Source organism: Sminthopsis crassicaudata, chromosome 3, assembly GCF_048593235.1.
Source record: "Sminthopsis crassicaudata isolate SCR6 chromosome 3, ASM4859323v1, whole genome shotgun sequence".
Taxonomy (NCBI): Eukaryota; Metazoa; Chordata; class Mammalia; order Dasyuromorphia; family Dasyuridae; genus Sminthopsis; species Sminthopsis crassicaudata.
The window spans coordinates 465,343,774-465,361,015 of NC_133619.1; the positions used below are offsets into that span (position 1 = coordinate 465,343,774).

General features: G+C 36.3%; 1 protein-coding gene across 1 annotated transcript in view; it reads right to left on the bottom strand.

Moving 5' to 3' along the window:
• FMNL2 (formin like 2) overlaps positions 1–17,242 on the bottom strand; it is a 362,363-nt gene that overhangs the window by 19,507 nt on the left and 325,614 nt on the right. The window contains 9 exon segments of the mRNA XM_074303437.1: positions 1,338–1,467; positions 2,647–2,727; positions 2,873–2,941; positions 4,201–4,435; positions 6,875–7,077; positions 7,818–7,942; positions 13,322–13,479; positions 13,481–13,514; positions 15,388–15,706. Of these exon segments, the coding sequence (XP_074159538.1) occupies positions 1,338–1,467; positions 2,647–2,727; positions 2,873–2,941; positions 4,201–4,435; positions 6,875–7,077; positions 7,818–7,942; positions 13,322–13,479; positions 13,481–13,514; positions 15,388–15,706 (1,354 nt within the window).

Consider the following 17,242-nt stretch of genomic DNA (forward strand, 5'->3'; position numbering starts at 1 on the left):
TCCAGCCATTTCTTAATTGATAAAGTTAAAGGATATGAACTGACAATTTTCAGTTGAAGAAATTAAAGCCATTTCTAATTGCATGAAAAAATGCTGTAAATCACTATTGATTAGAGAAATGCAAATTAAGATAACTCTGAGGTATTACTCACACCTCTCAGACTGGCTAAGATGACAAGAAAAGATAATGATGAATGTTGGAGGGGAAAACTGGGACACTAATGCTGGTGGAGTTGTGAAATGATCCAATCATTCTGGAGGGCGATTTGAAACTATGCCCAAAGGGCTATCAAACTATGTGTACTCTTTGATCCAGCAGTGTTTCTACTGGGTCTCTATTCCAAAAAGATCATAAAAAAGGGAAAAGGACCCACATGTGCAAAAATATTTGTGGCAGCCTTTTTGTAATGGCAAGGAACTGGAAACTGAGTGAACAAGTTATATGATTGTAATGGATGTTATTGCTCTATAAGAAAAGATGAGAAGGCTCATTTCAAAAAAACCTGGAAAGACTTACATGAACTGATGCTAAGTGACATGAGTAGAACCAAGAGAATATTTTACACAGCAACGAGATTATATGATGATCAACTGTGATGGACTTGGCTCTTTTCCAACAGATTTGTAATGGAAAGAGCCATCCACATCCACATCCAGAGAGAGAACTATAGAGACTGTAAAGCATAGTATTTTCATCTAATTTTGTTGTTGTTTTGCTTATTTTTTTAACCTTTTGATCCGATTTTTCTTGTGCAGCATGAAAAATATGGAATTGTGTTTAGAAGAATTGCATATGTTTTGCCTATATTGGATTGCTTGCTATCTATGAGAAGGGATGGAGGGGAAGAAAGAAAAAAAAAACTTGGGAACACAAGGTTTTGCAAAGATGAATACTGAAAACTGTCTTTACATGTATTTGGTAAAATAAAAAGCTATTAAAAATAAATAAAGGCTTGTTCCCTTTCCATCTGACCTTATGCAAGTCACCTAACTTCTGTTGCAATTTTCTCAACTATAACATGGAGACTAAAAAAAAGTACCTATCTCCCAGGATTATTAGAGGATTAAGTGAAATAATATTTGTAATGCATATTACATTATAAATATGTAATGCATGTGTGTAAAGTATAATGCCTGGTACATAGTAGGTGCTTAATAAATGCTTATTTTCTTCCCTTTCTGAATTTGTTTCTTTGAATAAAAGAATGTCCCTGAAGACCCTGATGCTTAAGACTTAAGTTAAATGAGCCTTGGTTAACTAGTTATCAGAGCAGTGACTAACCCCCAGATAATTGCAGAAACCATATTATATTATGTTACTAAACAATATCATTTACCTGCAGCAGCTTTCTCCACATAATGAAGTTCATTATAAAAGAGGGACACTTGATGATACTTCTCTCTTACAACATTGGATATATAGTGCAACAAGGTTTGCTTTCTGTCTGTTGACTTGGTGTCCAGGAGCTGAAAACCAAAGGGAAGGGAGCTTAGGTTCAGGTGTAGAAAATCTGCATCATAAAAACAGCACAGTTCAGTCCAAGGGTCATTCTTTTAGAACTGAGGGAAACACAAAGGAAGAAATATGAGGAAATAGAGCAACAGGATGACCACTTTCTCTGGCATTTCCAGATGAGATCTGGCAAGGAGCTAACAGTTAAGGCTACAGATGGAAGTCAATTATTCTTTAGTTTGAATGCAAAGGACTTCTCCAGCCAGTGGGTTTTGTAACTCAAGGGGGGTGATTCTGATCCCCCACATGTAATCCTTTATTCTGATGGCACTGATTTTTCTTCCTACTCACCTAGGATAAAAACTGAAATGATACAAGGTCAACTTTTCCTCACACACAAAATTAACAGCCAGTAGGAAGGAAGCATTGTGCCACCTTTCTCCACTTAGCTGTGCTTTCGCACTGGTCATTTCCAACTTTCTGACCATCCCCAAGCTCCTTAGAGTTAAGACTAATAAATGTAACCCATGAAAAGGTAGAAGCTAGAGTAAACTGTTCCCCATTTACTGCTATTCATATAGTTACCAAGAGCCAAGATGATCTGCAAGATAAATTTTTAAAAAAGAAAGAGAGTGGGCAGCTAGGTGGCGCAGTGGATAGAGCACCAGCCTTGAATTCAGGAGGACCCGAGTTCAAATGTGACCTCAGACACTTAACACTTCCTAGCTGTGTGACCCTGGGCAAGTCACTAAACCCCAGCCTCAAGGGGAAAAAAAAAAAAGAGAGAGAGAGAGAAACATGTTGATTTAGTACCAAAGACATTCCTAGATATAGGAAAATGAAAGAATGTGACAGCTTTTTGTATACATGTAAGGGAAAATAATAGGGGAAAAAACTTTTACTTGCCTCCAATAATAGGCAGAAGAGGTTCCTGGGAACTAGCATCTCACTCACTTTCAAAGTGACATTTTAAATGACTAACATTGCCTTTAAATGATTAATTCAGTGTATTGCCATCCATCCCATGACCCCAATATAGAATATGCAACTTGAAACTTTTCCTAATCCTGCTCATACATCTCAGGCAACAATGAAAAGCACAGTAATTCATCCATCTCTCCCTCCCTCCTCTTTTTACCTTCCCACAGCTCACTCTCTGACACCTGTTTTTTCTTTTCTTTTATTTCACTTACCAGATCTAAACTCTGGAGTTTAAATCCATAAACTGCTCCCCGTTTACTGCTATTCATATAGTTACCAAGAGCCAAGATGATCTGCAAGGTAAATTTTTAAAAAAGAAAGAGAGAAACATGTTGATTTGATGCCAAAGACATTCTTATATATAGGTACATGAAAGAATGTGACAGTTTTTTTGTATACATGTAAGGGAAAATAATAGGGGAAAAAACTTTTACTTGCCTCCAGAATTTTCTTGAGTTTTTGGGATGACTTTATTGAGACAGATGCTGCTATTATTGCATGCAGTTGCTGGATTAACATCAAAGAAGAGGGGGGGAAAGACATGTTAACATTTGCAAAATTGAATCTAAAATTTAAAAAAAAATTTAAATTTAATTTTAATTTTAAAATCTAAAAAAATCTAAAATTTGATGCAGAAAACTAGACTTAAATTCACTCTCAGAATTTCAATACTGAAGCACCATTGTATCTGAATAAAGTGATTTCAACCTGCATGTGTCTATTGCATCTATGTAATTATATATAAACACTATTTTAAATTACTTTTAAAAAATCATCATGTTCTCAAAATATGTAACTAGCTACTTAAAACATTCCCCACAATAGTCAACTAGGGAGCCCTCAACTTTCTAGCTCACCATGTTGTACAAAAATATTTTTAGTTTTAAACCAATAGGATAGAGAAAGGCTGAGGAAAAAACGGTAGGGAGAGGGAAGTTATGATTACCCTCAACAAGCAGAGTCTTATTTTGGAATCAGTAAGAGTGTGCCACACAATGAATTTGACTATAGGAGAGTTAAAAAAAAAAATCTTCCTGGGCCTCAGTTTCCTCATCTGTGAAATGGGGAATAACAATAATTGTAGTAACCACAGCACAGGGTTGTTGAGTATTAAACTCTAAAGCAGTGCATAATTGTCAATTCTTATTCTTTTCAGCAAAACGATTCCCCTGAGCAAGCAAGAAGCATTCAGTTTTAAAAAATGCTTTCAGAAAACAAATTAAAGTTTTTCCTAGTATGCAAGTGATCTCTCTCTATTAAATTACTCTATGACAGACTGAGTTGGCCAGCAAATAAATGACTATAGTTCTAATTAGTCTCAAAAAGCATTTTACAAATTCCTACAGAAGTAAACTTTTAAGATAATTTTTAAAAATTCAAATAAAATGCCTATTTCCAAAAGAAACAGGGTTCTTTTGGGGAGAGAGAAGGGGATTGGGAGGGATGCTCATCACATTCTCAGTCTGGTCAACCCAACAGACAATATGATTGTTTTGGAGAGTTTGACAATGATCAAGTAGTCCAATCTTCAAATCTTCCTTCTCCTCATTAATTTTAGAGCTACCTTTGAAGTCCAGGGAGTTTTATAACCACCGTGAAAGGCATGCCACAGGGGAAACTGACATTACTTTATTATCAGTGAACAAGAGAAGTTTGTTGATTGATTTGATTGAATTGAATTGACTTACTGAATAGGCAAACATTTAAGTGAGTTTCAGAGGAATTCTATTGTTTTGGGCTGGCGCCCAGCCTTTTACTTCACTTACAGGCGTGAGCATCTGTATACTTTCAGAGAAGTTCCCAATGAAGGCCATGATGGTCATCTTCTGCATGAGCCTTTCAATTTTGCTGAACTGCATCATGAATCGATCCTCATCAGACAAGTTCTCCAGAGGTTTCCTTTCCCTCTCATAAAGCCGCAACACTTTCACTTCATTTTCAGTTGGCAGGAATCTCATCAAACATTCCACAAAATCTACTGGCAAAGTCTTCAAGTCAAATCTGAGGAGAAGATATATGTGAAAGGGGATTGTGCTGAAAGAAAGGGGAAAAAACAACTTTCTCCATATTTAGTGACATCTGCTAATCGTGCTTATCTCCCAGTACTTCTAAAAGGGTTGGTTATTAAGCATTTCTGGAGGTCTGAGACTTCTGCATCTCTAATACAACAAAAATACTAGTAGAAGTAAAGATGGAACTCAAAATCTTGATGTGGTATTACTAATCTGAAACAATCCCAATGGAAGGTCAAGCAACTGTGCATAATACAGTGGGAAGAATGTAAGATGAAGTCAGTAGAACTAGGTCCAAAGTCTCACTCCAAATCTGTGAAGTAATGAGCCAATCTCCCATCACCATTCTATGGTTTTCTCATCTGTAAAATGGAGACAATAATGTCCTCCCTCATTTCTTCCCTCATAGGTGGGTTGTATTGTGAGGAACGAAATTTGTTAACTAATATAAATGTGTGATATTGTTAAGAATCTGGGCATACAGGAGGTTCTCATTCTTAGTTTGTGGGATCATAGATTAAAGCTGAAAACAGATGACTTCAGATCACTAAATCCAACCTGTTTATTTTACAGATGAGGAAACTGAGGTTTTAAGAGATTACGAAAATTGCCTAAGGTCATAAAAGCAGTAACTTGAAACCTGGGCCCCTCAGATTCCAAATTTATTGTTTTTTCTACTAAACCATAATGCTGGCTTTTTTTTGGTGGGGAAAAGTCAAAGGTTCTACAACAGTATATTCCAAATATTCTGCAGAGACATGTCATGACAAAGCTTCAGCAAAAAAAGTCAATCAAATATATTTTTATCATGGCAAAGATTAATAACTTTATTTAACTGAATTGAAGATATCTTGGCCTAAGAGTACTATGTCAAGATGAAGGAACTCATCTCTGTGAATATAAATTTTGGCCTTCAATTTTAAATCATTACCATCCATATTTAGAGAAACAACAAATTTATATTTAATAATCACTACCTATCCCATTCATGTAAAAAAAGAATTTTTTTTTTTTTTTTTTTTAAAGCAAAAGCTTAGGGGCAGTTAGTTGGTGCAGTGGATAGAACAAGAGCCCTGAAGTCAGGAGGAACTGAGTTCAAATGTGACCCATATACTTATCACTTCTTAACTGTGTGACCCTGGGCAAGTCACCTAAGCCCAGTTGCCTTGGCAAAAAAAAAAAAAGAAGCTTAAATATCAATCACTAGGGAACAAAACAAAAGAGATTTGGCTTTTGTTGGCCAAAGTAGGGAGAGAAAGGACAATGAATTTAGTTTTTCTAGGGAATCCCAGATATTAATGTTCACAATAGCAAGGCTATTTACATGATATTAGGACAGAATGGTAAATTCAGCAAAACAGCCTCCCAAATTTATTTTACCTTGGTAAAGACATTCAAATTAGTAAATTCTTTTTTAAATTAAATCACTTAATTCTAGCTATTTTAGCCTAAGAGTCACACTTGGAAAGCTGAAGGAATTAATCTGAATAAATATTCAACTCAAGCTTTAATTTTAAATCTGAACTACCCATTTAGAGAAATAATGAAATTATGTTTAATAATCACAACATAACCCCATCCATGCAATGTTTAAAAAAATAAAGTTTAAATATCATAAACTAATAAAACTATAAAAACAGTCTAGAATCTTCTTCTTATTCAGCTGTAAGACACTGGATCAGATAAACCTCAAGTTCCTCCTATATCTAAAAGGCTATGATAAAATGCTAACAAGATGTTATAATGGCATAATATAGTCTAAGTCCTGAGGACTTTTTAACCTCACAATTTAACTATTTTCAATAGTGTCCTATTCTCACATACAGATTACTATAATCTTCAAATAACTTGTTTCTAATAAGCAAATAAATTAATGCAATATAAGGCTAAAATAACCTTAGTTTAAGATCAGTCTAAAATGTGTCAAAGATTATCAGAAAACACATTTTTCTTTTTATGACTTTTCACATATGCCTACATCATATCTGCTTCTATTATTCACTTAAATTATTCCAAAGATGCCACATTGTTTATGTTCAACAAACTTGGCTTAAATTCAGACACTCTGGAAAAAATTGATCATTTCATCCTTTCTTCCTCCTAACACATGTAAAGCTTATATAGGATATGCTTGTAGAACTGTACCATGCCATAGCAGCTTAATATAATAAAAAATAAAATAATCCAAGAGACATTAATTTTGTTCTCTCTAAGGTAATTTTTGCTCCACCTGTTTAGTATTAATGTGTGATACAATTCAGAGGTTACATTTTCTTTTTAAAAGAAATCTATTGCTCATAGATACCAAGAGCAGCTGATTCTTCTTATCCCTATAAAATCATTTCTTTTTTCTGCCAAATCATAACTTTTTTATATATCTTGAACAAATACTTGAATATTTTTTTACAGAAATATGTCCTTAACTTACATGTGAATTGCTTTGCATATCTCATCTGCTGTCTTTCCAGCTTTTCTTAAAGTAATGGCAAGATTTTTGGCCCGATTTGCTTCTAGTAATGTTACTTTGTTTGATCCTTTCTGAGTTATCTTCTGTTTGCTTGAAGTAAGATCAATAGCAGGACCCTGGGCTTTTGTCTTGAATATTTCCTCAAATTCATCCACATTTAAATCCTGAAGAAAGAAAATAATTAAATTGAAAAATTGGTTCTGTGTTTCTAATTTACTTAGAAAATCCCTGGAGAGTTTTTCAAGTATTATGCTTATCAGAAATCTAGGAGTTTCTGCTTAATATTTTGCCTGAGACTGGAGCCTTAGATCTTTTCCTGGTTTAAATTGGAATGAAACTTCAATCACAAGTACATTAAAAAATACTATCTGTAGGTAACGACTGATTATTTCAAAAAGCTAATTAAACTGGCCACAGCTATGCATTTTGATCATCCAAAATAGTTGGTTCCTGTTGTGATACTTGAATCTTATGCATTGGCAGAATGGATAAGAGACGCTTTTTACACCTGAAAATTAAGGAGCAAAAAAAATTATGTCATATATATGCCTGACACAATAGATTGCAAGAGCCTAAGGAATAATGAAACTACCACCTGAAAGAACACTGGTTCTGCAGTCCAAGGATTGATTCAATTCCTGCCACTGACATCTCCCACCTAAATGGCCCTGCATAAGGTGTTTAATCTCATTGAATCTCAATTTCCTTAACTGTCAAATGAAAAAATTGGACCAAACAGCCTCTGAGTTCTCTTCTAGCTCAAGATCCATAGTCCTATTTCCCCTCTGTGAAACTGAAATTATTGGCATTAATTACATCCATGTTGAGATTTACCTTGATTGAGTCAAGCTACCTTTGCTGGACTGTCAGAAAACAAAGCTATACCCACTAAGGGCATCATTACCTCCAGAATTCTTTCATCATCAATTTCATTGAAGACCGTCCCATTAATCTGATTGGGTTTCAGAGCAACCCAATTAAAAACAGGCATGCGGAACTTTGTCTTGATTGGCTTCTTGATTTTCACAGCTAAAAGCATCAAAGGAACAAAATTAAAATTCTGCAAAGAAATTTGGACCACTGGGAAAAATCAAAGAACAATCCTTGCAGATGACACTTCATCACTGGAGGAAAATGGGCAAGAGTCATCCAAAGCTTTAAATCCTGAAAATAGTATTGGCCTCAATGGAAAAAAATCCCAGAGGGGTTTTTGGTTCAATTTTCAGTTAGTTGATGGACTCTAAAATTGTCTATAAATTTAAGATTTGTTAGTTCCTCATCTCTACACCTCCCCCCCAAAGTTAAGCAACTGGATTATTGCATTATATTGTGAATGAATAAATTCAGATTACAAAACAGAATAAATGGCATTTTTTTCTTTGAGTCCAGAAATTATTGCCAACATTACTGGACAGTAGAAAATGTGAGTGAGCCACTTACGTAACTGGGCTCTGCTTTGCCAAATGTAAGCTGATCTGTAATGTTAACTTCCTAAATCTTTGGTTCCAAGATTCAAATTCTAAAGTAATCTTTAAAGGCTTTCATTAAACATTATAGATAAAGCTGTCCAAAATGCCAAGGATGTATACTCAAGAAAGCCAAACCTTCAGCCAAAGCCATAAATTCCTGTGGATGGTTTGCATAATTTGGATTACACTGATGGAAAGATTAGTTTTGTTACTAAGAACTTAGTTAGCTAAAATAGACTAAGCCCTATGAACTACTGATGAAAAAATGTTTTAAGTCGACAAAACCACTAAGTGAGCATTACTTCTCTGGTCCTGGGTTTTCTTCATTAGTAAAATAGAAACTAAGATACTTTCTAATTCTTGAAGAGCCAATGATGCTCAGACATTAAGCTAGGTTCTCAGAAAGGGATTCCATACTTTTCTTCCTCTTCTCAAGAGCAAATTTTCAACAGAAGGTCAATTATTAACACAGGACCATAAAATTTTAACAAAAAACATTCATTTTTACTTCTTTTCATAAGATGAGGAAGGTCAATCCAGAGGAAATCAAATTAATTTTTCTCAACTGAGAATAGATTAGATGACCCACCAAAGATCCAATTAGTTAATTAAACAAACTGAAGATATTCAGCTAGTCTTCTCAAGTGTGAAATCTGAGTCACATTTTATGACTGGGAAGTTTCACCATTTGCCATCATTAATAAAGTAGGGATGACAAACTTCAATGTTCCAGGTCAGAAAATTCAGTAACAGACATTTGACGTTTGTTTGTTTTTTTCCTTATTAGCCATTTTCCTTGCTTGTAGCTAATGGAAAGAAGGAAAAAAACATGTTGCCTCTCATTCCTCCAGTGTCACAAAGGCCATATAAACAGCAGGAATGTCATCATATAAATCCATACAAAAGCATGCAGGAACACAAACACAGTCTTTACCAAATCAGGCCTTTATACCACAAAATCTATCATTATCTTCTACTAGTTCTAAATCCTGTGAACTTCTGCTTTCCTTACTTCAGGTCCTGTATGAGGGTAGTATGGTAGTGGTATAGGAGAGGGGAGCAGAGATGAGAATTCCACTAAAGTTTTCCCTTGTTTGAAGGGAGTTTGAAATTTTCACAACCTAAGGAAAGCTTACACTCTCCATGCAGGCTTTTCTTGGTGCTTCAGTTTCAAAAACAATACTGTGTTTAATTCTACTTCCTCATATTTTCAGTGAGGAAAAGTCAATATTGGTCTTAAATCTCTTCTCCTTCAGAGTGTTCCTCCCCATCAGTGGATCGTTAAAGAATGTAAAGGAACCACACTTTTGCAATGAGAGATGCCATTTCCAATAGAATGGACATGTGGGCTAAGGTGGGGAGGTGGGAATAGGGACAGGGCTCAGAGATAAAGAAATAGAGACTGTCACCATCCTGCCCAGCAAGGGGAATATGCTTTGTTACTTTAACAACTGATGGAGCAACAATAGTTTGGTGGGTCAGCACATCTTGGGACTGCTAGCAAGTCTTTGCACACGCTAGGTATTGTGACCTTCCCAGAAATCAGGGGCCTGGAAGTTCAGGAATTCAAGATAGTTACGCCTAACTAAGAACACTTCCCTAAAACAAAAAACAAAAAACACAAAAATCTTATCTACCAATTCGGCTAAATAAGTCTGGGGCAAAACTGTGGGGAAATAATAAGGCAACATCAGGACTCCCCTCAGACACAAAGTCAGAATGTAATGAGTCTGTCCTTAAAATAACATGGAGTGAAAAGATGTTAAGGCACAGAGCAATTGACAGGAAGACGGAGGTAAATACTTAAAAACACTCAGTGATAAGGAACCTACAGAAAAGCTTGATTGGCCCATCTTTTGTGGAAGCAGAAGACAAAGGAAATAAAACAAAAATTAGACATGGTTAGAGTCATCCAGTTCATCAATTCATGCACTCTTAGTATTGTATACCATGCTAATCCTGACACAGCATTTCACAACAACTAATTGCTGAGTGAGCCAAAATCTATGCAGGCCTGCATCAAAGCTTGTTTTAATCTTTTCTTCTGTAGATCCTTATTAGAACACAAACAAACCAAACACATTATTGTATATCATAGCGAGGACCTCCGGCAGCTACAAAACTATGAAAATCTATGGTTGGGTGTATATATGTGGGAAGGATGCTATCTAGTCCTATAGAATATGAATAGCCTTTCATTTTAAACAAAGAATTCAAGTGAACTGAAGCCCACATTTCACATGAGACCCACACAATAAATTCATATACATATGAACAGAGATGTTTAATTTTATAACCAACTGGAGAGCTCCAAATTGCACAGCTCATCTAGGCCACAGCATTAAAGTGGCCTCCATGCAGATATGTCAACCTGGGAGAAAAAGCCAGATATATTTGGCAGGCGATGCTCAAAAGACACTGGAAGCTTCTAGTCACCTCAAAGATTCACAGATTTGTGGAGTAAGTTGGGCACTTAGATATAAGGAGCAGTAGTATTTTGTCTGTAAATGCAAATAAATATTTCATACATGGGCTTTTAATAAAAGCCTTCTTTTGACCCAATCTCCTCTTTATCTAAAAGGAAAAATACTCCACTACTTCTACTTATATGAATATGGCCTGCTGTTCCTGTGCGGTCAAAACCCTAATGAATTCTGAGCTGCCACCAAATTCATGACAAGGACAGTTTATGCCAAACTGTCCAATCTTTCTGTTTCTCATCATTAAAGAAATTTATTCTGAGAAACCAAGATATATGGAGAGGAATGGTTAACGAAAATAAAAGTCACATATTTATAAATCCAACTAGATGCTACCAGTGCTAATGGACACTTACTTACCCACTAGACACTGGGTATGGACACTTGAGAATTAATCAAATCCTTAAAGCAATCTCCAAATTGCTTTAAGCTAGTGACCCATAATTTGGAAGCCCTGCTGCCTATTCACATTCTTCTAAATTACCACTGGCATAGAAAAAGTAAAATTAATTGCAGCAGCTCTGGAAATAGCTGTGCTCAGACATGAAAACAGCTAAGTGAAATTAAACTCACAAGGGGCTTTTGTGCCTCTTGTTATCATCAAGCAAATCAAGATTGCTGGTTTACATTCTTTTTTTAAATCATGAAAAGATAAGAGAGAACTTAGAAGGTCAATTTGCTGAGTAATAATATTAGGACAAACTCAGGAGGAAAGAGAGGTGAATGTCAGCACATATGGCACCATGTCACACTCTCCCAGCCTGAAGAGATGCTGAGCCAAATCAGCAATTCAACAACAGATGCATTGAACAATTTGGGTCCCTCTTTATAATGGTATAATGGAAAACCTAATTAGAAAGCTCAGGTATACACGAGGGATTATAGAATTTACATGTGATCATTAAGGCAGGTCTGTGAGCTGCATTGATTCCAAGAGCTGTTTGGGGTTGTGTTTTTTTTTTTGTTTGTTTGTTTTTGTTTTGTTTTTTTGAGGGGGGAAGGAATTTCTTTATTGATCTTTTTATGGTAAGGTTTTTGCAATTAATTTTATTGGAATCATAAGATTTAGAAATGGAAAGACCGAAGAGGCCATCAATCCCAATTTTGGGAGTTGGTTTTTTAAGAATCACAAAAACATTCCATTCTCTACCAGTACCATGATGAATCAACTTCTCTATATCCTCTTCTCTTTTAGAAGAAAAATTTTAGGAGAAAGTGGTAGATTGGGAAAATATGAAGAAGAGAAATAAGTCATGCATTTTCCAGAACATTCTGTCTTTAATAAAAGCTACAAAAAAGGAAGGATAAAAGTGAATCGTACTGATCTGATACTGCCAGAGTTTGACAATAGCAAATTTGTGCTACCAAATGAGCTAAGCAGCCCTAATAGCCTGACAGGGCTAAATATTTTTCAAGGGATTAGGAGTTTGAAAATGCATTGTTATGTGCTTGGCTTATCTAAGATATCGTTGCCCTAGTGGGCTTTGGACAGGAAATGTGGAGATGGAAGCTAATATAGTGAAGTTTCTATTTCCAAGAAAAAAATCCAAACAGGTGCAGACGGCCAAGTGGGAAAGCCCCATCAGAGCCAGGTGAGAAAGCCTACTTGTCAAAATAACCTCCAACCTCTTGAAGTTGATCTGGGTGGGAAACACTCTCTTATTTAATACAGCAGGTGAGGCTCAGAACAAGTCTAAACACCCAGGTGTGTGTGCATCTGTGAAAGGAGTACTGACTGGTAAAACAGATTCCTATTTTACTTAAAGAAGAACAGTCCTATGATTCAAAATTAAAGATTTCTATTTCAAAGTTTAGGGATAATCTATGGAAATTATTTTTGATAAAGAAAGAAGCATAGAATTTACTTTTTTTCTTCTGATAAACTTAAGTGTAACATGAATTCTTCTAAGGTAGCTGAAGGAGCAGAGAAAAGCTGCTGTTGGCAATCTCCAATACCTGAGAGCAGACTCTAATGCAAAAAAATAAACTAATATGATGCCTAAGGGCCTACAACAGGCAATTACTATGAAGAAAAAAAATTTTCCAATCTACCGACAAGATTTTCACTGTCCTTAATAAAACTAAAAAAGTGGAAGCACTTACTTCTCTGAAAGCACTAGACAGGAAACAGCCACTCAAAAATTATTTGCTGTGTGAATAAACAAAAGTGTATTCACCTTTGAACCTGGACTGAATCCCCTTCCACTGGCTTTCGCCATAGAAGTGGGGGAAGACTTGAACAACGTCTGAAAGGCAGACTTATGGGAGTGCATGGACCACCTAGAAAACAGCTTTGGCCCTAGGGAGAAGAGTGTCACTTGAGAATGGACAAAATAATGGCTAATGACAGATACTTAACAGCACTAGACAATGTACCAAGGTTCCTTCAAGGTCTTCTGGAGAACATATCAGAAAAAAAGCAATGGGATCCCTTCTCTGGACTAATTCCACAATCTTACCTGCTAATCCTGAGTTGAAAACCACCGTGGGGGAAGCTGTGCCGGGCAGCGGGGGCGCCGATGGAGGAGGCGGGGGTGGCAGAGGAGCTGGTGGAGTGTCAGCAGCTGGTCCTGGGAGAGGAGGTGGGGGAGGAGGTGGAGGAGGTGGGGGAGGGGGGTGGCGGCACTGGGGCTGTCACTGGGCCATTTTGTACTAGAGGGGGCAGGAAAAAAATGATTTAATTGAGAATATGAAAGAGAGAAAAGAAGTCTTAGTCTTTATCAAAGGAAATGTAAAATTTTCAGTTAAAGGTTAGGGGAAATAAAGATGTAATTTCTCTCCCCCTCCCAACTTTAACTCCTGAAAGCTGTTTAAAAACCCAGGTTAAGAGAGTTGATCTAAGGAGGACAGCAAGTTTCCAATAAATTCAAAAGGCATTAAAACTTCTGAAGTCAAAAAGTAACAAGAAAAGATGAATTAGACAAGCATTGTAAAGCCATCAAATGTAAGACTCATGGAATTATGTCCCATATGGGGTGTGACTATAAAGCAATTAGATGGTTAATTTATATTTAACACACTCTGCCACTTCCAGGACCATTTATGCCAAAATCTTATGCTGTACAATTGACTCTGAATTTTTAAGGCCCGTGATGACCGAGTGCCAACTTTCAGAACCTACAAAGCAGAAAAAGTTTCAGGGTGGGCTGGTTTGACTATTGTCCAAGGATCAGCCAAGCTAAATTCAGAGAGATATCCCTTGGTCATAATCAAGTGAGCTGTTCTGTCCAAAGCAACCCATCAGTACCAACTGTCTACTGGAGCATGAAGAATTATGGTCTGCATCACCATGGAGGTGGTTATCCATCACCAAAAAGCATTCCCACAGCAATGGAGGTTGAACAAGAACCCAAAAATTATATATTCAAATGAGTACTCAATGAATGTCCTGGAAGGGATTACCCCTCATCCCAAACATTCACAAAATTTCCTCTTGGAAGTTTGCCCAAAGATCAGTTTTAAATCTTTAACCGCCCCCCTCTTCCACACATTCTCTTATTATTTGGTAATAACATGTACCATTTACATAGCTTTTCAAAACATTTCAAATATTATCTCTTTTGACCCTCAACAACCCTGATATTATTTTACAGATGAAAAAAATCAAGATTGAAAGCAGTTAAGGGTCAGACAACTAATTGGGATTTGAACTTAGGTTTATCTTGACTCCAAGTCCAGTGCTTTACCCCCTGGACCACCTAGATGCATTATTCATTGTATAGCCTACCTCAAAGTATTCATGTTACTTATTAAATTTGACTTTGAATTACTCTTGGCTATTTCTTTGATAGCCACGTGCATTATATTTAAAAAAAATCAAATGAGGATGAGGATATTCAAAATAACAATAACATATTTATATGTGCATATAGTTACATATATATTTATATGGTGACTTTAAAATTTACAGTAACCCTAAGGGAGGCAATATGAATAAAATTAACCTCATTTTATAGAGGAGAAAAGTGAAGTTCTAAGAAGTTAAACATCTTGCCCAAGGTTATAAAGGCATTAGTTGGCTAGGCCAGAATTCAAATCCAAGTCTCTCTAACTCCCAAGTTAGAGTTCTTTCTACTAACTACACCACACAGCAGATTCTGAAAGTAATTTTAAAAGAGGAATTATAAAAGCTACTCCTATGAAGGAGTCTAAAGGTTAGATGATTGTTATTGATGTCTTCCCTCCCTCCTTCCTTCCTTCCTTCCTCTTTCTTTCTTTCACAGTACTTCACTTTTACCAGCCTTATTTTCTAGGAATTGTACAATGCTCAGGGCAGTGAGAACATTCAAATGTTAAACAAGATTTTTTTTTTTTTTTTTAATTTAAGGCATTCTTTATATGAGAAAGCAATAGTGAAATACAGGCTGAATTTTTTAAAAATGGGGCTATCTCGTTAGTCCTCTCTCCTTGGAGCCTTGCCAATGGTCAGACTACTAACTCTCAGGACTCTCACAGCAGAGAAGTCTACATACTGGTAATGGCCTTGCTGCTCCTGCTACCAATTTCAATTCTTGAGGCTTCTTACCTGTTTCCGATGTTGCTGGGGATGGAGGTAATGGTGGGGGAGGTGGAGGCGATGGTACTGAAGAAGGAGACCCAGAGATTTGTCCTACACAGGCATTCGGATTAGCTATTGCATCTGACCCTGCTGGCAATGTTCCAGAGGCCACAACTGGAAGAATGGAAATGTCTCCATCTCCTTTCTTCTGGATCTTAATGGTTCCTTGTTTCTCTAGTTCATGAATCTTTTTTTCCAGAGTAGACTGTCTTTGAATGGCTTCTTCTTTTTCTTTGACCATTTTTCTCAATGTGTGAACTTGAGTATTTGCATCTTTATAGATTTCCTGCAAAAGAACACGGTCAAGAACCCGAGACAGAATTATTAGCAGCACTGTCCTGGAAAACAAGTAGGAGGGTGGTCCCTACGAAGGAACATTCTAAAATATGAAGATAAAGATATAGATGTCAATATGAATTATGTAAAGCTCTACAAAAAGAAAGAAAAGTGCTTATTACTGATATATAACATGCACCCTATTTTAGTTAAATGTTAATTTGTACATAATAGCACTTTTCACTTCAGTCATCTGCCAATTAGCCATAGGCAGAAAAGAAGTGGGGCACAGATCATCCAAAAATAATTATAAATTTTAAGTTGACTTTGGAACAACTGTATGATTTTCTTTTTTTCAAGTAGCTAATTGCCTTTCCTAATTGTGTCTTATATCACCTAATTATAAAATTAGGTTTCCTTTCCCAGGATTGTATCAGATGAAAAAGGAAGGAGATGGCCCAAGAAGCATGCTGGAGGAAAGCCAGCTTGGATACAAAATATACCCTGGGATAATGCACAAAATGGATCATCTGTTCATGAATAATCAGATGTTGATTACACTTGGTTTGTTGCATAAATCCTTATAATTTCTCCCTGGCAAAAATTCAGTGCTTACAGTCTCTTATCCTCATTTTCTAGAAGGTGATGTAGATAACAAAATCATGCAATGATTGATCATTTCTAGAGTCCAGGTTTTAAATAGAAAAAGAAGTTACTATTACTGTTTTAAGCAAATGCAACCCTCCTTCCCCAACCTCAGTTCCTTCTTAGCAGGATCTAAACAGGTCCCTGAGAGAAAGTTCATGCCGTGCACAGATCTTACTTGCCAGGATGTGTGTGTGTGTGTGTGTGTGTGTGTGTGTGTGTGTGTGTGTGTGTGTGTATGTGTGAGAGAGAGATCTCTTAGCCTAGACCTCCAGCAGACAGTCAAACATGCTTCACACCCTGTCTACTAATAACAATGTGGGGATCTCAATGTGAATTAAGTCCATATGCTAAAACTTTGTTTCTAAAACATGTCAGAAAGTAAATCCACTGGAGTTAACTGCAGGACATATAAAGATAGCTAGCAAAGTACCTAGACTTGATAACCATCACATAAAGCCTGTGTCATTTAATGAACAATGGTGTGTTTGTAAAGGTCAGACCATGGATTAGAAGTCTTTGACAACCTTTATCTTTTTATGCTATGCATAGCTTCAAGCATATGGCTGGCACTTCAGAACCACTTAAATCATCACAAAGAACAAACACAATGCCAAATAAAATATCTGAGCTTGTTGATAATAAAAAGGATTTATTCTGAATTTTTTGGTAGATGCCATCGAGTCCCGTCTTTGTTATGATTTCATTGTTTCCATAGAGGCCAAGAAATCTGGTTTCAAATGGAATTAAGAAAAGCAATGCAAAGAAACCTAAATCCTAATAAAAAACAAATGGCATCAATCAGATTCATATTGTGTTTATATTTCCAACCAAATGCAATTCTGAACATTAACTGGCTCATGTCTTTGCCAGATGGGAAAGGATGGTTAGCGCCAATCCT